The sequence below is a fragment of the Acipenser ruthenus genome, chromosome 25 (assembly GCF_902713425.1).
Source record: "Acipenser ruthenus chromosome 25, fAciRut3.2 maternal haplotype, whole genome shotgun sequence".
Taxonomy (NCBI): Eukaryota; Metazoa; Chordata; class Actinopteri; order Acipenseriformes; family Acipenseridae; genus Acipenser; species Acipenser ruthenus.
Window position 1 is genome coordinate 13,373,859 of NC_081213.1, and position 20,801 is coordinate 13,394,659.

The window sequence follows — 20,801 nt, forward strand, 5'->3', positions numbered from 1 at the left end:
TCCTGGTTATAAGCCCGTTTATTTAACCACTGGACCACACTGCCTCCTTAATGTGGCCTATTAAACATTAAACTTAATCAGAAACTACGGGTGCGTTCAACTAAGCGAGCGTTTGTAATGAACTCTGTTCACAATGAACAATGCTAGTTGAACGTTTCTGTGCGCCACGAACATTTCAAATACGATGCTAACATCAAGTAGTATTTATTTAGCTGCGATAATGGCTCCCTCTGTTGTTTTGGGTGATTTTGTTGATGGTAGCTGCCTTAGTGCGACTTCAGGACTAGTTGAAATGGCAAACTGTATTTCTAATCCTCTGCCTGCAAATGCAGTTCACAGACAGGTAGGTAATGTGGTGGGTATTACTCTAACCCTTTTTTCTAGTTCTGATTGACTCTTTAGACCCTTCTTCGAGTTTTTGTGAGTTCCCCGGTGTGTATTTTGTTTATTTTGTATTTGTGTTATATTATTATTATTTAAGTGTATGTATGTTTGCAGTTGTTTTATGTTGGCAGGGAAGGGTTAATTGCATTCCCTGCCAAATCACTTCACATGTAGAATATGCCTGATCCCGACAATGATTGACAAGCAATCAAGCTCAGGCGCAGCTGCATAAAAGAGGCAGGAACCGATCAGTCTGGGATGGATGTTGAAGGAGAGAGATGTGAGAAAGATGAATCATAAAGAAAGCAAACAATTACTTGTACAGTACTTGTTTTTGGTGGAGGTATTATTTTTGTGTTCGCTTTATTTGTCTGTTTATTTTGGCCGCCGTCAATGGAACTGCAGTACTGCACAATACATTCAATTCTGTGCACATGGCAGTGAGGTCAATGGAACTGCAGCACTTCACAATACATTCAATTCTGTGCACATGGCAGTGAGGTCAATGGAACTGCAGCACTTCACAATACATTCAATTCTGTGCACATGGCAGTGAGGTCAATGGAACTGCAGCGCTGCACAATAACCGGTGGAGTTGGAGTGTGAAAACAAACCTTTACACAAATCCCACCTTGTCTGTGCTAATCACAGCAGCTCTCTATTAAAAAGATACAGACGTGCTCAAATTTGTTGGTACCCTTACAGCTCATTGAAATAATGCTTCATTCCTCCTGAAAAGTGATGAAATTAAAAGCTATTTTATCATGTATACTTGCATGCCTTTGGTATGTCATAGAATAAAGCAAAGAAGCTGTGAAAAGAGATGAATTATTGCTTATTCTACAAAGATATTCTAAAATGGCCTGGACACATTTGTTGGTACCCCTTAGAAAAGGTAATAAATAATTGGATTATAGTGATATTTCAAACTAATTAGTTTCTTTAATTAGTATCACACATGTCTTCAATCTTGTAATCAGTCATTCAGCCTATTTAAATGGAGAAAAGTAGTCACTGTGCTGTTTGGTATCATTGTGTGGACCACACTGAACATGGACCAGAGAAAGCAAAGGAGAGCGTTGTCTGAGGAGATCAGAAAGAAAATAACGGAAAAGCATGGTAAAGGTAAAGGCTACAAGACCATCTCCAAGCAGCTTGATGTTCCTGTGACAACAGTTGCAAATATTATTAAGAAGTTTAAGGTCCATGGAACTGTAGCCAACCTCCCTGGGCGCGGCCGCAAGAGGAAAATCGACCCCAGATTGAACAGGAGGATAGTGCGAATGGTAGAAAAAGAACCAAGGATAACTACCAAAGAGATACAAGCTGAACTCCAAGGTGAAGGTACGTCAGTTTCTGATCGCACCAGCCGTCGCTTTTTGAGCGAAAGTGGGCTTCATGGAAGAAGACCCAGGAGTACTCCACTTTTGAAAGAAAAACATAAAAAAGCCAGACTGGAATTTGCTAAAATGCATATTGACAAGCCACAATCCTTCTGGGAGAATGTCCTTTGGACAGATGAGTCAAAACTGGAGCTTTTTGGCAAGTCACATCAGCTCTATGTTCACAGACGAAAAAATGAAGCTTTCAAAGAAAAGAACACCATACCTACAGTGAAACATGGAGGAGGCTCGGTTATGTTTTGGGGCTGCTTTGCTGCGCCTGGCACAGGGTGCCTTGAATCTGTGCAGGGCACAATGAAATCTCAAGACTATCAAGGCATTCTGGAGCGAAACGTACTGCCCAGTGTCAGAAAGCTCAGTCTCAGTCGCAGGTCATGGGTGTCCTCCAACAGGATAATGACCCAAAACACACAGCTAAAAGCACCCAAGAATGGATAAGAACAAAACATTGGACTATTCTGAAGTGGCCTTCTATGAGTCCTGATCTGAATCCTATCGAACATCTATGGAAAGAGCTGAAACTTGCAGTCTGGAGAAGGCACCCATCAAACTTGAGACACCTGGAGCAGTTTGCTCAGGAAGAGTGGGCCAAACTACCTGTTAACAGGTGCAGAAGTCTCATTGAGAGCTACAGAAAACGTTTGATTGCAGTGATTGCCTCTAAAGGTTGTGCAACAAAATATTAGGTTAGCGGTCCCATCATTTCTGTCCATGCCATTTTCATTTGTTTTATTATTTACAATATTATGTTGAATAAAAAATCAAAAGCAAAGTCTGATTTCTATTAAATATGGAATAAACAATGGTGGATGCCAATTACTTTAGTCAGTTTCAAGTTATTTCAGAGAAAATTGTGCATTCTTCGTTTTTTGTGGATGGGTACCAACAAATTTGAGCACGTCTGTATGTAGAGGAGATTTTAGTTTAACTGCACATGATGTGTGCATTGAATTCATTCTTTTCAATGTGACGAGTGACTTAACTAAAAGAGTGATGACCAAAGCTTTAACAATCTGTTCTTATCATCATGAGTAACGTGATCACAGCTCCATCTTGTGAAGAGAGCAAGACTCCCACTCATATTTACTTGACAGGTCTCTGTATATTCACACCTCTATGAATGAACACCAACAATATAAAATGCTCATAAAATATTATTTTATTAGGAACAATTGAGAAGAAAAATGCAGATTGTCCATCTTGTCAGATAACTATTATTATTTTTATTTTTTTTTACAGTGGGAAAAACTTGGTAACAAAAATAATACATTTATCAACCAACCCCAGTGATCCCCTGTTAAAGCTAGTGCACATTCAAACCAGGATTTCAGATGACAAGCACAATCCCTTTGATATCCTGGCATATTCATTTTTACAAATTGGAGACAGTAATATTGTCATTGTCATTAAAACATTTTTTAAATCTGAACCAAAACAATCCAGTTTCCAAACTGCACTGAAAAATGTGAACCATTTCACAGTGTTTTTTATTTTTATTAACATACAAGAACAGCAAGAGCAAAAACAGCCTTTAATCCCTCTGCATGTCAGGTATTGAAAAATGCCACCCTCTTGGCCACGTTTTCCTCTCCATACTTGAGTATTAGAGCCTGTTTTGTGGTGGGGTCTCCTGACTGCAGAGCCAGATCATCGTGCCGTGTCCAGAGGGGTCTCCCGTCCGCTCTGCGGCCGGTGTGCAGGTAGTGCAGCACAGCCTGGAAATCACCGCTGTTCTTCAGCAAGCTCTGCATCACGCACGCCAGGTCCACTCCAAACTCATCCATCAGGAACTGCACAGCAGCGATGGCGTCTACTACCTCAGCCTGAGAGGGGTCGGACGCCCTCTCTTCACCCTTCTGTGTATGGGAATCTAAAATGTTCCTGTGCATCATAAACTTGCAAAGCCAAGACAAGGGGCTTTGGGGCTGCCCTAACTCAGCTCTCCCAGCAACAAGCACACTCTCCTGGCCAGCTACAACAGTCTGGGTCCCTACCTCTCTCTCTTCAGCCCTTGGTTCCGTCTCTGGGGCAATCCTCTTTTCCTGGTTTTCAGAGGCGTCTGAGGGGCCGGACGCTCCCTCCTGCGTCTGGGAATCTACCTTGCAAAGCCAAGACAAGGGACTCTGGGGCTGCCCTAACTCTGCTCTCCCAGCCATGGGCATGCTCTCCTGGCCAGCTACAACACTCTGGGCCCCTGCTTCCTCATGACCTCTTGCCTCGCCGGTCACTTCTAGATGTGGGGTCTCATCATCGGACTGAAAAAGTAACATAAAATAAGTCAGCCAAGTGAGATAACAATACTAAGGCTGTGCGGTTAACCGATTTTGTGGTTCGGTTTAAATTTTTGAGAAAAGTTAGAGCACTAAAACCGTGTCGGTTTCCCGACATTTTTGACCATTCGCGAAAATGTCTGACAATGCTAGCAGAAATATGTTTAAAAAAGGTTTAAATTACGGAAATACAAGTAACTTAAAAAGACATTTACAAGCCAAACACAAAACCGAATTTGAAATCCTGTGTAATGAAGAAAAGCGAAAGGCTGAAGTCAAAGAAGACGTGCCACAGACCACTCCCCAGGTAACTATTGTACAACTCCAGATCTAGACCTAAAATTATACTGGATGAATACCAATCGCAATATGTACAATATTAACAACATTTGCCAAGACGAATATTGATATCTAATTGTTGCAGTGCATTACAAACGCTGTACTGACTGAATGAACAGCTGATCAGTTTTTTCTGGTGTGATCGGAAGAGGAATTGAAAGCACTTTTTATTTTAATCCACTGTCGAAAAACTGACATGTGTGACTGCCTGTGGCAAAGTAGTAAGTTGTACGTGCAGGTGCAGGGGTGATGCAGTGCAGTAATGAAACACAGAGAGTTATAATCCAGTTTGGAACAGTTTTTAATTGTATCCAGGTCTGGTGACCAAATAATAATCCCTGGCAATACACAGCAATGTGTAGAGCACAGAGTAAATAACAACAGGGTTACAGTCCCAAATAAACATGAATATCCGCCCCACAATATACTAACATGATCACCAGTCCTGGGTGCATGCAGTAGTGCTCGTGGTGGGTGATAACAATTAAACAGTGACTGTGGTGTAGTGTTGCTCCGGGTAGTGCTGGCCCAAGGGGACAGCTCCGGTGACGTGTTAGCTGTCTAGTGATTTACAAAACAAAAGACAATTACTAACAGTAACAAACAAACAGAAAACACTCACAAATCCTTTTTTAGTTTTTAAAGGGTTTCTCCCGGTCCTTCCAGTTCCTTGTATTTCGAACCAAGCGAAGGAAAAGATTTGCGATTCCCCGTCCCCTTTATGCTATCACGCATGACCCCTTGGTAAACGAATGCAGCTGTCTCTACTATCTGCAGCTGCTACGTCGTTTCCCTTCCGGGTCAATACGTTCCTGCAACAGAGTCTCGCCTTCTTCCAGACTGACCGACTTCCCTGCCTGGGGAAGAACTGTCAGACCAGCCCGTCCAAAGACTTCTCCTTTCGCTGCTTAGCGCCCTCACAGGTCGGGAGGGAGATTTACAACCAAAACTCACTGTATTTCTGTCACACTGCCCCATTCATTTCAGGGCACCGATGGTTACGCGCATATTACTCAAGCAATGTAAAAACCACCTACCTGGTTCATGGCTTGTTTAAAAGTACAGACTCAGGGCTTTCCAATTAAGTATTCAGTGTGTGTATGCGGTACTCCTAGCCGGAACTACGATCGCCTGAATTTAAGCCTCTCATCATAGAGTGATAGAGTTCAAGGGTTAGGTTTCGTTTTGAGTCAACTGCTCAGTCATGTAGCAGCTACACTGAAAGGGGCGGTATCGTTGGAAAAATTAGAATTTCAGCTTTCCAGCAATACCAGCAATAATATTGTACATTATTAAAGTGTTTTTTGTTTTTTTTTAATGATTAGCAGGGAAATTAGTTCCCAATTGTTTATTTGCAATACATTTAGATTTATTTTAAACCTGTTGTGACTTTTACCTGAGTTTAAATGTTCAGGTTGATGTTCAAGTCAAATTGTTGCCCAAAACAGTGACACTTTTATTTTATTTTAAATTATTAGTCTTTTATTTCACTTTTAAGTCAGTCATTGAAGGATGTGTTTATTGTATTTTGTTAGTGTCTGCGACTGATTTGTTCTAAGTTATGCAAAGAAGTTTTATAATTAATTTTATTACAAATATTTGTATATGATCAGAACTTGCAGTTGCATTTGATTATGTTCATTAAAAACATTAAGAAAAATATAACCTCTTTTGTCTTGTTAAACTGAGCCGAAACCAAACTGAAATTTCCATAACCGCACAGCCCTAAACAATACTATAAATATGCAAGAAAGACACGTTCAAGATGTAGATTAGGCAGCTGAGGTGGATTTAGTGGAACATATAAGCTTAATGGATGTTTCAGTGCCAAGCCTTTATGAACAGATCAGATTTGATTTAATTACAGTACCGACATGCACATTTTGAAATGGTTTATTTATGTGTTCCAAACTGCACTGAAAGGAACATTTCCTTAAAGTATGTTATACATTTGTTGAAGTGAGGTGGTGTCACAGGGAACCTTTTGTGTATCTTGAAGAATTTAGTGAACCCATCAAGCTACAGGGCTAGATCCGCCCATGTGTTGTAGGAACAATTCAATAATTGATAATTTAATGTTTATCTGGGTTGATTATCTTATTAATAATATTTAATTGACGTGTTACAAAGATCGAGGATTTACTATGAACACACATTCACATGCAGACACAAGGAATGTTTAATCAATAGTAATATTGTATTAAGTACACAAATAATAAACAGAAATCAGAAAAGTCAGAAAGTAAATCTCTTAGTATCTATGCACAAAACACAATTCAAAACTCTCACTGCGCTCATGCTGGCTAGCAGGCAATTGAAATATGACACCGCCTGTCTCCTCACACACAAGCAGCACTCGAGCAAGCTGTGATGTAGCTCGTAGCTTGCTCACACACACACACACAGACACACACACACGCCCACATCCAAGCACAGCCTCAGACTGAAATGATGCAGACAATCTTAGAATATATCACATCAAGCTTATTAATGGTATCTAAATTAAGTATATGGCAAGTTTACTTTTAAATAAATTCTTCAGACAACAATATGAGGTAGATTAGTTATAGTTACTTCATCAAGTTTCACTAAAAGTTCACTCGCAAAGTATGCAAACTAAATAATTAACTGTTGGTTTGGAAACTCAATCTGTTGAAGTGTCCAGTACAAAAACTCTCCTCTCAGCAACTAATTCTTCAATCCTACATTGGATCAAACTCGGCAAAAAAGCTTTCAGTTCTCGACAGAATCAACAAACAGCTGCAACAAAGTCTTTAGTCCTCGGTTATAGGATCCACAACAGCGCCCGTCCGCTCTGTCCTCTTCGCTGAATCTTTTAGCTAGGCAGGTAGCAGGGCACAATGTTTTTTGGATACTGTGGTTTTAGTTGTGCAGCAGACCTAGACTGGTTTGTCTGATAACTGTCACTGTAAGTTTTACGGCAGTCTTCCAGCCGGGCTTGTCTCGTTGCTTGTGGTCGTTGACTCGCTTGCAGCTTGCTTCCTCTTCTTGGGTCTGTTTTCAGGCAGAGTCCCGTCTTGGTTCCGTTTCTAGGCAGTACCGGAGTTGCAGCTTTGCTTAGCAAAGTGACAGCACCTTGTTTAGCATTCGATGTGGAGCGCAAAATGTTTAAGTTTTGCTTGGATATTTATGGTCTTTTTACTCTGCTGAGTAGCCACTTTCATGAGATCATTTGTGTATCTTGCCTTTTTAACTCACAAATCTTTGAGATTTGTCTTTTGTCTACTTCCTTTCATCCAGACACATTTTATGTCTTCCTTACACCAAACCGCTTATGTTTGCAGTTTTGAGGTTTCCTCACTGTCCTTTCAGCCTCACCCAGTCCAGACACCCCCCTCCTAGCCCTGGTCATCTTCAGTTCAGCATTCCTGCCAGGAACCAAGGGACCCTTTTTCCTAAGGCACAGCAGTTTGCTTTTGTCCTAAGACACAGCAGTTTCATTAATTAGTCCAGTTGTATCATTAATACACGTTGCGGTATTAATATCATATTCAGGGAATATGTCCCACAGTGTTTACAGTTAAATAAAACCAAAATCCTACAAGTTATAATCTACTTTTTTGTGTGTTTTGTGTGACGGGGAGGGGGCAAGTAGATTTTTAAGAAGGACAAGTAGATTTTTAAGAAGGAGAAGTAGGGCTACCGAGTGGCGCATCCGGTAAAGGCACTCGTCATGGAGTGCAGGATGTGCCCTATAGCCTGGAAGTCGCAGGTTCAAGTCCAGGCTGTTCCACTGCCGACCGTGGACAGGAGCTCCTAGGGGGTGGCGCACAACAGGCCGAGCTCCAGGGGGAAAGGGCTTAGGTCAGCCGCAGACCTGCCAACCTTGACATTTTTTTTTGAGTAGCACTTGAGTAGTGGACATCTCGGGAGGGTCTGGGAGTTTTGAGAATGAATTTTTCAGTATAAAAATATTGAGATTAGCTATGATTGTTTCAGTTTAAATTTAATTTTGTTTACCTTAGTATAGATTAAACCTTTTTAATTTACACCAACTGAAAATTATTTCAAGTACAGAAAAGTACATTTTTGTAGTATGTTTGTATTTTATTTACTGTCAAAACATAACAAATGTATAAGCTTCTAAAACAGAGAAACACAGCACTTTCAAAAAAGGAAAACAAACTTAAATAGTCACTGAGTCAGCACCAAATGTAATAGCTATCCACAAAGTGAGTTGTTTGGAACAGAAAAGAATCCAACAGGTCAAACTGCACTTTCAGATCTTGAATGTTTAGCTTCATAGGTGGCTGACTTGGCTTTCCTGAGCAAGGTGTCACTAAAGGTTTGTGTGTGGCACACTTGCTGCTTCACTGACATCATGACTTTGTGCATTACCAGTGAACTTAGCATGTCTGTGCTCAAGCTGGCGCTGTGTTGGGTTTTGTTTTTGGTCACCAAGCTGAACACTCTTTCACATTCAGCATTACTGTGGAAGATGACCAAAATGCCTAGCGTGGTAACATTACAGTAATGACTGATTCTTTTGTTCTGGACAGAAATATAAAGTTTCCTTCTACAGGATTCCTGCTGCTCCAGACAGGAGGGTAAAATGGATTTCAGCGATTAAAAGAGAATAAAAAAAACGAAAAAGACTGGACCCATTCGTTTGTAGTGAGCACTTCATAAAAAGTTAATATCAGTAAGCATATATTGGTAGTTCTGATATTACGTTATTATTATTATTATTATTAATCGTAGTAGTATTAAGTCCCACTTTGACACGCTTACTTGTATGGCCGTTTTTTTCATAAATATTTAGCTATACATTTAAACAGGATTACACTTATGCGGGTCGGTGATTCCCAGTCCTTACATAACAAAATATTTACCGTTAACAAAATCCATAATGCTACATTAATGACCTTACTGAACTTCAATATAAAATAACAAACCAGCCGTTTATGACTTGTTTAAAGCACAATGAAACAGCATTTATCTACAATGTAATGGTGTGCTACTTGTAAAGTAAACAGAAGCCTTAAGTACCTTAACCACATTAACAATGTTAATGCTGTGCTCATTTTTATAAAATCGAATTTTACTGACATCCCTGTATGATAACAGGCATTTGTGAAAAACGGGACAACGAGCCAAAAACAGAATATTAAACTTAAATATTGTACTATATTATTATAATAAACGTTTGTACTTACTCCCTCACCATTCTTGTAAAATCCTCATTCAGCTGAATTTTCTTTTCATGCGATGCAGTTATCTAAACCGAGCACGTTTTTTTTTTTTTTTTAAACGCAAGTGGGTTTTTCCCCCAGACAAAAATGAATGCATAACTAATGCATTAATTAAAAAACAAAAGTACCGTAGCCAGTTTGAAATAAATAATTTCCTCACAAGTCACAGTACTTCACACTCCCTCCAGTGTGTCCGAAACTGGCCGTTGAAACACAAGCGAGTCAGCTCAACAAAGCCTGATAGGCTACAGTAGAATGTCAGTGACTATACAAAGAAACTGGGTGGTAGGAATTTCTGTCAGTCAACCCACGATAACTTTTTTTTTTTTTTTTTTTAACAGAGGTTGGATCGTCAACTAAACTCAAAAGTTGATTGGTTATTCTATCACATAACTAAACTCAAAACCTGATTGGTTAATCTATCCACCCTGTCCTTCACAGAGCCCGTTTCCTGATTTCTCTGGACTAGTCTGCTGTTGAAGCAGAACATCTCATTCTCCGGGCAATTTCTCTCACAGACAGGCCGCATTCAATCATGCCGATAGCAACCAGGTGATCTTCATTACTCAAACGGGGCATGGTCTTATCTTTCGTTGTTCTTGCGTTAATTAAAATCATGTCTTTTTGAATGGCAATTTTAACTCAACTCAAATACCAAACACTGAGCACCTGGCGTTTGTATTAAACTCAGCATTTTGTTATCCCAAGGAACAATACTACTCAAACAATCAAGAAACCTATCTGCTCACTATTTAAAATGTAAATAATATTATGTATGTGCCCAATTAGCTATTGATGTACAACTTAGACTGCTGCGTTTTCATTGTGCATCAGTATCAGGGTTCTCCCCAGGCCTTTTCAGCCGGGTGCAACGCCCGACAAAGTGGCTGTCGCCACCCCACAGCAGATGCTACTGTGCCTTTAACAAAAAGGATTGATTTGTGCTTCTAGCAGACTAGATCACTTGCGCGTTTTTATGTGAAAAAAAAAATCTTGGAACCACATGACAGCTGTGCTACGTCTTGACACAAATTTTAACCAATCAGAGTTGAAGGGGTGGGTTTTCTTTGTTAAGCTCTTTGAGAGGCTAAAACGTTAAAATGACTGCTGATATCGTAAAAAATATGTATCCAGGTGCTTGTGAGAGATATTGGGGGTTCATGCATAGAGGCTGTATACCTTTAAGAAGAAAGACATGATGGGACATCAGCTTGTCAGCTGACATACAAATGCTAAGTGCAGAGGTGCTGGCAGAAGACGAGTACTCACTCTCGCCTCTGCCAGAACACATTTTAAATAAACAAAAACAATAACAAAACAAAAACACACGGCTACGGCGTCATGTAAATATATAAATCATAAAACAAACAAATACAACACATTAACCTGCACAGGGGCGGAGGGGGAGACCCCGTTCTAAAAATAAATAAACAAATAATACGTACAGGGCTCCTCGCCCTGTTACATACCCCCCCCCCCCACCTCCCCCCTTAATTCCAAAGTCCCGCTTCAAAAGGTCCCAGAATAGGGGCAGCAATGGACCAAGGGTGGCGGCCACGGTGGGAGGTCCTCCTCCCACCCCAACAGCTGTAGCAGCCAGGCTGACCGCACACAGGCCGGCTTCTCAGGCCAAAGAAAGGGTGGTCTCCTGACCTCCCCCCACTTCTTCATGGCCGGCAGCTCCCCTTTGTGGGGCTCCGGCCACCCGATTTCCAGCAGCGAAACTGCTGCAGGGGGAGCTGGTCTCCTGACCTCCCCCCCTTCTTCGTGGCCGTTAGCTCCCCTCCGTGGGGCTCTGGCCACAGTGTTTCCTGCCATGAAAGTGTGACTGTGGGAGCTGGTCTCCTGACCTCCCCCACCTTCTTCATGGCCGGCAACTCCCGTTTGCGGGGCTCCAGGCACAACACTTTCTGATGCCTGGCAGGACTGGCAGCGACCCCAGGTGAAGCAGAGCCGGCAGCGACCCCAGGCGAAGCAGAGCCGGCAGCGACCCCAGGCGAAGCAGAGCCGACTGCGACCCCAGGCGAAGCAGAGCCGGCTGCGACCCCAGGCGAAGCAGGACCCTCGGTGACCCCAGGCAAAGCAGGACAGGCAGCAACCCTAGGAGAAGCAAAAGTCACAGCAACTCCAGGCAAAGCGGGACCTTCAGCAACGGAGCGGAGCAGCAGGCAGCCCCAGGCGATGCGGAACAGCAGGCAGCCCCAGGAAATGCAGAGCAGCAGGCAACCCCAGGCAATGCAGAGCAGCAGGCAACCCCAGGCGATCCAAACGTGGCATCCCTGAGCGGATCGGGCGTGGCATCCCTGAACGGTGCAAGGCAGGCATTCCCGGGCAATGGCGACGGCGGCAGCGGACCCTCGGGTGGCGACGGCGGCAGTGGACCCTCGGGTGGCGACGGTGGCAGCGGACCCTCGGGTGGCGACGGCGGCAGCGGACCCTCGGGTGGCGACGGCAGCAGCGGACCCTCGGGTGGCAACAGAGGCAGCGGACCCTCGGGAGGCGACTGCAGGAGGGGAGCCAGGACCAGCAGTGGTGCTGGGGTTGGCCCTCTTCTCAGCCGTTGCGACCCAGCGGTTTTCCCCCTTGCTCTGCTCAGCAGCGTATGCAAGGGCAGCTGCGGACCACCAGAATCTTGTCCCGGTCGGTCCTGTCTTGAAGAGAGAGGCAGCTCGTGCTCCTCTCTCTCGGGTGGTGGTGGTGGGACCAGCAGGCACTCTTCCTCTGCTGGTGGAGCTGGGAGCGGCAAGTAGTCCTCCCATGGAGATGGAGGCGGAACCAGCAGGTACTCTTCCTCTGCTGGTGGAGGTCGGAGCAACAAGCAGTCCTCCCACGGCGGTGGAGGTGGAACCAGCAAGTACTTTCCCTCTGTGGATGGAGGTGGGAGTGGGAAGTCGTCCTCCCACGACGGTGGAGGCGGAACCAGCAGGTATTCTCCCTCTGCTGGTGGAGGTGGGAGCGACACACAGTCCTCCCATGGAGGCGGAGGTGGAACCAGCAGGTATTCTCCCTCTGCTGGTGGAAGTGGGAGTGATACGCAGTCCTCCCAGGGCGGTGGAGGTGGAACCAGCCGGTATTCTCCCTCTGCTGGCGGATACCTGGGCTGTGGATGCACCGACTCCCCCCTCTTGGGCTGTGGACGCACCGACTCCCCCCTCTTGGGCTGTGGACGCACCGACTCCCCCCTCTTGGGCTGTGGACGCACCGACTCCCCCCTCTTGGGCTGTGGACGTTCAGGCTCCTCCCACTCCCGGTCTGTGTCCCCTCTCTGCCTCCTTCTCCTCACCTTCCTCTCTCTTGGCCAAAACCACCCAGACTCACAGGACATCCTCCCCATTGAGTAGGCTTCCCAGAAGCAGGGGTCTACATAGGGGCAGTACTCCTAGTCATGCCCAAACTATCTGCAGATGACACACAGGGGGGCCCCTTCAGCCCTCCACTGCTCCTGTTCCGTGTCCCAGTATGGGGGTCCCAGTTGGGTGGGGTCCCGCGACCACCATCTCCTCTTGCTCTGCTGCTGCTGTTGCAGCTTTCTGCAGCTCTTCCTCCTTCCTCCCATCCTCACAATTCTCTGTGTAAAAAAGTGCCTCCTATTTTCTGTTCTGAATGCCCCTTTATCTAATCTCCATTTGTGACCCCTGGTTCTTGTTTCTTTTTTCAGGTCAAAAAAGTCCCCTGGGTCGACATTGTCTATATCTTTTAGGATTTTGAATGCTTGAATCAGTTCAAGACTAAACAGATTCAATTATTTTAGCCTGTCTGCATACGACATGCCTTTTAAACCCGGGATAATTCTGGTTGCTCTTCTTTGCACTCTTTCTAGAGCAGCAATATCCTTTTTGTAACGCGGTGACCAGAACTGGACACAATATTCTACATGAGGTCTTACTAATGCATTGTAAAGTTTTAACATTACTTCCCTTGATTTAAATTCAACACTTCTCACAATATATCCGAGCATCTTATTGGTCTTTTTTATAGCTTCCCCACATTGTCTAGATGAAGACATTTCTGAGTCAACGTAAACTCCTAGGTCTTTTTCATAGATTCCTTCTTCAATTTCACTATCTCCCATATGATATTTATAATGCACATTTTTATTGCCTGCATGCAGTCTTTAAAACTTTTCTCTATTAAATGTAATTTACCATGTGTCTGCCCAGTTCTGAATGCTGTCTGGATCATTTTGAATTACCTTTCCTGCTGCAACAGTGTTTGCCACTCCTCCTATTTTTGTGTCACCTGCAAATTTAACAAGTTTGCATACTATACCAGAATCTAAATCATTAATGTAGATTAGGAATAGCAGAGGACCTAATACTGATCCCTGTGGTACACCACTGGTTACCTCGCTCCATTTTGAGGTTTCTCCTCTAATCAGTTTTTTCTGTTTTCTACATGTTAACCACTCCCTAATCCATGTGCATGCATTTCCTTGAATCCCTACTGCGTTTTTTATATTTTATATTTTATCTCGCTGTAACAGGGCGAGCAGCCCTGTACATTGTTTTGTTTATTTTTTAGAACGGAGTCCCCCTCCGCCCCTGTGCAGTGGATTTTGTATTTATTTTGTATTATGATTTAGTATTGTATTTTATATGACGGCGAGGCGCCGCAGGTTTTGTTTTTGTATTTATTATTATTATTATGTTTAGATGACGGCATAGCCGTTTGTTTATTATTTGGTAACGTGGATGGGAAGCCCCATCCACATAGTAATTAATAAACTCGTGCAGATTGTGGCCGAGGGGTAATAGAATAATTAATTGCAAGCTAGTTAAACCCCTCGGCCACGATATAAAAAGGCTGCAGCTCTCCAGCTTCGTGGTGGGTGTTAGAGAGGAGAGAGCGAGCAGAGAGACGGCGATTGAAAAGAGAAACGAAACTTAAATAACATAGGAACAGTGAAGGCAATCTGCCCAGCCTGACCTGTGTTGTATTATTATTTATTTCTGTGTTCGAGATTTGTTTTTGTTTAAACTATTTATTTTGCTCTGCGAGCACAGTGTGTTTTTGTTTATTTTTGTTTGCTTAATAAAAACGACGGCAAACGCCACCTTTACCTGCAGTACTCCCTGGTGTCAGTGTTTTCCCGTCCCTGCTTCTGCCGTGACGTCAGACCACTCAGTACCGTCACACTCGCTTTTCTCTTTTTTTTTACGCAATAAAACACAGGGGGCTCCAATAGACACAAGATGCGTCTTTCTCTCCAGCAAAGAACTCCAGACTGCCAGTAATGCGAATGATTCTTATTCTCATGTCTCTTCACAAGGCTGTCTGGTTTATTGTTTAAAGTGATACGTCATTGTGATAAGAATGGCTGGGCGGTGACGTCAGGGATGATGCAGGGACGGAAAATACTGACACCCAAACTGCAGTTTCAAAAGAAAGATGCGGCTGGCCGCCGTTTTATTTACATACAAAAACAAATAAAAAGTTTAAACACAAAAACACTTGCTCACAGAGCGAAAACAAATATTTTAAACAAAACAAATCACGAACACAAAATATAAATAAAACACAGGTCAGGCTGGGCAGATTGCCTTCACTGTTCCTACGTCTATTATTAATTTAAGTTTCGTTTTGTTTTGTTTTGTTTTGTTGTTTTGTCTCGTTCCTCTCGCTCTCTCCACTCTCTCATACACCCCACCCCTAGGGCAGAGAGCTGCAGGTTTATATATCGTGGCCGAGGGGTTTAACTAGCTAGCAATTATTCTATTACCCCTCGGCCACAATCTGCACAAGTTTTTTTTAATTACTGTGGATGGGGCTACCCATCCACGCTACTACACAAATATAAACAAACATTCGGCTATGCCGTCCCTAAACAAAACAATAACAAAACACACGGGAAGCAAAAAATAATGAAGCAAAAATAATTATTAATCACCAGCTGACTGATTGTGTTCACTGTTAAAATCCTTCAGTTATAGTCTATTTTTGTGTGTGCGTTTCGTGTGATGGGGAGGGGGCAAGTAGATTTGTCTAGAATTTTGTCCCTTGGACAAGAAGTTTTCCAAAATTCCACACCCCTGCTCCTGTGTAAGGCTTACCTGAAATTCACGGATTGCCAATTCCAGAATCCCCAATTTCCGGCGCTTTGCACTGCTGCTCTGTGTGAGCTGGGTGGACTCCACAGTTACCTCTTGTCCTTGACGAATCTCCACTTCTGTGTCGCTCACCTCTTTCTCCAGGACTTCTTCCCCTTTCTCTGCTCTGTTTGTCGGCTCCTTCACTTCCTCTTGCTCCACAGCCTGGTTTTCAACTGAAGCACAGGTGGGTCCAATCACTTGTGAAATATTGAACATATCGTAAAGATTTCTCTCTTACAGAACAGAAACATCCTCAGAAAACCCCAGTGACAAAGAAATGAAGTTATTTTATAGCTCAGAAAATAGTAAAATACATGTAGCCTTTTTTTCCCTGCGTTTTTCCCCCAGTGTTTCAAATACTCAATCAGCCGTTTAGTTGTCTGAATGTACTGTTACAAATTAATTAAATACTATATTTCGATGACAATATTAACACACAAGTTTCAGTTGCTAAATATAATGTCTTCATGCAATGATACTTAATTTGATTGTGAACTGGAGTTCTTCTGTTCGGTAGGCCAATAATCCCAATATTACCACCTTAGGGTTACAACTTTTAATCAAAATCAACAAGATTGCATGCATACTACATGCATACTATATTTATTTTAGGGGTGCCACTGTATTGCTGTTACCATGTTCAACATTGGCTTTTAATGTAGAGTAGCAATCTTTTAAAATATGTATATACAGCACTTCTTTGATATTTCAGAATTGGCTATTTCATTAATTTGCTTAATTCACGGCGAGGCAATGCTATGTTTTACTGTCAGTCAGTTAGTAATATAAAGAGGGAGCACTGTATATTATTTTCTAAACAGCATGGAGCACTACAGCACTTGTGTGTTTGAGAGCTCTCTCACCTTGCTGGTCTGATGAAGTGTCCATGGCCTCGGTTTCCTCGAGTTTGCTTTTCTTCTTGGTGGAACATGTTGCCGCGTTGCTCGGTGTGGCTGCGAGGTCCTCAACCTGGAACGCCTCCATCCGGCCGGCCAGGTGCTTCCTATAGCGGTCCTTCATGGACTGCCAGGTGTGGCAGGTCACGGCAGCGCGCTCCATCTCTTGCCAGATCTTGTTGCCCCTGACCAGGCTCTCCTTGCTGCTGTGCTCCTCTCTGCTGTACCCAAAGCGCCCTGTCCAGCACAGGCCACTGCTTGTAGAATCAGCTCGCTCCTGCTGGGTCGACCCCAGCCTGTACCCCTCCAGGTCCAGCCTCTCGTTTTTCTCCACACAGTCGAGGATGTACTGCACGGAGAAGTATCCCGGAGCAGCGACCCCACCCTGCTCCTTTGGGTCAGCCAGGGATATTGCACCCGGCTCCTGTATGCGGCACATCACCCCGCCCCCCTGCTCGATTACAGGCAAAAAGCGGCACTTGGCACTGCCGGGTCTGATGAAGAAACGCAAGGGGCAACCTGTATCGTCAACAAAGAGGGTCATGGTGTGAGGGGTGGGGCAGTGCTGCTTCTCCCTGGACAAATCGCACTCTGTGGACTGCATCCTCCTACCTGTCAGACAGCAAGACACTGAAATCAGGCACTGTCATCAAGGTGGTTTTACTTGCAGTCTAGAAGCCTCTGTATCTCTTAACCCAAAGATGTATAACCTTTTTGGCAAAAAGAACCATATCTGGGAGTTCTAATAGCCATACGACAAACACAGCACCATACAAGCACCTAGTGTTCTGCTCATAAAATACTGTTTAAAACACAAACATTTCAAATGATGCTGCAATTTCTGTACTTGCATATATAAGACTACAGATTACAATTGCAGTCTTTTAGAACTAAAAAAACTTAAATGTGATCCTTCAAAAGAGCCTTATTGTGGATCTTCAGGAGCCATCCGTTGGGCAGGCCTAACTAGTTTGCCAAACAGTTACACTCCTGCTTCTAGGTCAGGGGCTTTCTTGTGTATTAGACAAGACCTGTCACTACAAAATCTACTATAGCAAAAGATGATTATCTACAAGTGTTGATTTCAGATTAGGGTTTGTAGTTTTGTTTTTTTTTACTTTAAATTGCATGTTGGTTGCAATTTAAACAGAAAGCATGAACACTATCATGTTGGTCTGTCCTTAACTTGACTGATTAAAATGCAATGGAATCCCAGATATGTATACATGCTGAATCTCTCCGTTGGAAGTCTGTTTAGTCACCATTGTCAAGACAGCAGTTCTCACAGACTTTGGTAGATAAGATAGGGGCGGATAGGCGATAGGATGTCATGTGCTTCTGTACAAGAAATATTACGGATGATGTTTCAGGAACATCTCCAATATGGGTTCGGGTTCGATTTCAATTTGGCTTGTCCATTTGCTTTTCTCAGATGTCACATAATCCCAGTTCACATTAAATGGATTGTGTGTAGGGCTTAATGTGATTATTATCTGATATTAATGAACGTGAACTTACACCTCTTTCATTTTTTGTTACTCCTGCTAAAATAATGGAAAACCAAACAATGGTATAATTTGCTTGCCATTTGTGTAATGAAAGGGTCACAATTGGGGTGTACCATCAATGCTGGGGGAGAACACTGCAGACCTGCCAAGGCAAACGATAAAAAAAAAAAATCTATGAAACGTTTTGTATTAATAATAAAAAATATAGCTAATATACAATGATTGAGAATTGGGGTTAAACCTGTCGTGCTGCTCAAGTTCTTACCACACAATACATTCGATGGATTGATGTCTGGGGATCCCAATTCAATCCATTTTTAATTTTGGTCCATGTGAAGTTTATGCCCTGCATATTATTAAGGTGGTGTTGTTTTAATTAGGTGATTTACTGTTTGTGATTAGTACCAGGTGAGTGTGGTTAAATTGAATAGAGGTTGATTTGCAATTTGATTGGTTTCCACACAGCTTTTATCCATCTAGTTAGTATAATAGACAGCTAGCCTATTTGTGTGCCAGCACAAACCGCCAGCCAACTGAAGAGGCTCTCTAACAATGAGCCGGGAGTCTAGCTGTGGGAGTCTAGCTGTGGGAGTCCAGCGAGGAGAGGCTGCTGGAGAAATTCTAAACCTAACAGCGCTCTGGAAGACACCAACTACTAGACAGGTCTGTACCCTCCCCCTACCGCTCCTGCTCCCACTACCACTGTACCTATCTGTCTCACTTGTCCTGCTATGACTGTCTCTCACATCCCTGTTATTCTGTCCTCTGTCTACCGCTGCTCCCCTAACACCTCTAACCTCATCCCTCTGCTTCTCCTTCCTCCCACTCTCTCCCGCACTCTATCTGGTGCCCTCAGGAACTGTCACTCTTCTACTATCAAAGCTGATTTAATCTCTGCCTTTGCCTCCCACCTCTCTTTCGATTTCCTTGCTCTCCTGAAACCTGGCTCTCTCCTGATAACACTGTAACTCCTGCTGCCCTGTCCTCTCTCTACGTCCTGTCCCATACTCCGCGTCTCACTGGACGGGGAGGTGGGACTGGTCTTCTCCTCTCTCCCTCCTTACTCTTTTCTGTCCCCTCTCCTCACTCTCTGTTAACACCTTTGAATTTCATGCTGTCTAACTAACCTCTCCCTATCAACTCCTGCTAATTGTACTGTACCGTCCCCCTGGACCTCTCATTCACCAGGGTTCGACATTAACCATGGCCCGGCAGCCCGGTAGAGATCGCAGTTTGGCCTGTAATTATGAAGTACCACAGGCCCGACTGGGCTGGTTACATTTAACTAGTATAATATATATAGTGCACATGGCTTCCGTTTCATGAATCCAGGAAAATGGGCCAGTGTGCCAAAAAGCTGAAAACGAATTTAAAAAACATTTTTTAAAAACATAACTCCGAACTAATCCTAACTTTCCCTCCGCACGTCATATTTGTTGTACAGTCAGACTCTGAGACTAAGTGCTGGTGGTACTCGTTCCTGTGACATGGCAAATCTTTTACAAATCGGATTTTCTACAACTAAGCAACCAATAAGCCAAAAGGAAAGCGTTGAAATCAATAAATCATAAAGAAAGTAGTTATGAAAAAAATAAAACAGATAAAACAGCAGCTTTATTTGTTGTGAATTCAACATTTTGTTTATGCTACATCATATCCAGTCACACAGTAAAATGTCCTGATGGATACTCAGATACGCGATCGAATTGCCTAACTTCTTGATTTGGGATCCGATGTGTTCAGGTCAAAAATGCCAGTCACAATCTTTCCAGGACTCGTTGGTATCACTCAGCAAGACTGGCGCTGACTTTGGAGAGGCTACACAAGCGACAACGCTCTGAGAAGGATTGTTATTATTTTGTATTATGAATATTGTTTTGGTAGTGTTTATTATTAGGATTAGAGATGGAAATTTCAAATAGTTTCCTATATGAATACACAGGGGGACCACATTTTTGTGTATTCGATTACCCGAATTCTGGTCCCTTACGCTCCCAAGAGTAAAAGGCAAATGCGTGTGTGTACAAACAATGTCCAAGACAAGATTTCTTCATTCAATACCCTATTTCCTTAGGACAAGTTTTTCCTTTTGTTTACTGAATTAAAATACAGAACTCAATGAGCAGCAACGTCACAGCGCGTATCTCTTCCAATTAAAGCAATATTTTAAAAAAACAGCAACAGTAGCATAATATTGCCCAAATAATACTTTTTTGCTGTAGTGTATTCAGACTAAAGTAACACCTATCATATAGCAACTAAATATTCTACATCTGTTTAATTCTAACAAATGGTATTTATAAAATAATCTTAATATGTAAATATAGATGAATCTACGTCAAGTTACTTTGTTTATTCAATAACCTGTAAATAAGTCAAAACAAGGATACCTGGTTGTACTTTTAATGGTCAGTGCAAATGTTGACGTTACTCCACCCATTCACCCATTGAACTGCAGTCTAGAGTTTAAAAAGAACTCTTTTCCAACTCCAAGTATCTTGCCTTTTCTTATTAGTCACTGTGTTGTTCTGCTTAACATTTGGTATGTCTTTATATTCATCATAATGTTAAATTACCTTTTTAATTTCGATGTTACCCAAGTTTGGTTTACTTCTTTTAGCACTTGCCATATATATTATTTTATTTCAGTTCACACATTCAAAGTTTGCTGGTGCCATGCTCCCAGAAGCTGTTTCACG

General features: G+C 42.9%; 1 protein-coding gene across 1 annotated transcript; it reads right to left on the reverse strand.

Moving 5' to 3' along the window:
- Window positions 1–3,014: 3,014 nt before the first annotated feature.
- On the reverse strand, window positions 3,015–17,201 carry LOC131701540 (telomeric repeat-binding factor 2-interacting protein 1-like). Its single transcript, XM_059000151.1, has 3 exons — window positions 16,562–17,201; window positions 15,660–15,871; window positions 3,015–4,042 (listed from the first exon to the last, which is right to left on the reverse strand). The coding sequence occupies exons 1-3, from the start codon at window positions 17,196–17,198 to the stop codon at window positions 3,335–3,337; spliced, it is 1,557 nt and encodes a 518-aa protein (XP_058856134.1). The 5' UTR covers window positions 17,199–17,201; the 3' UTR covers window positions 3,015–3,334.
- Window positions 17,202–20,801: the final 3,600 nt, after the last annotated feature.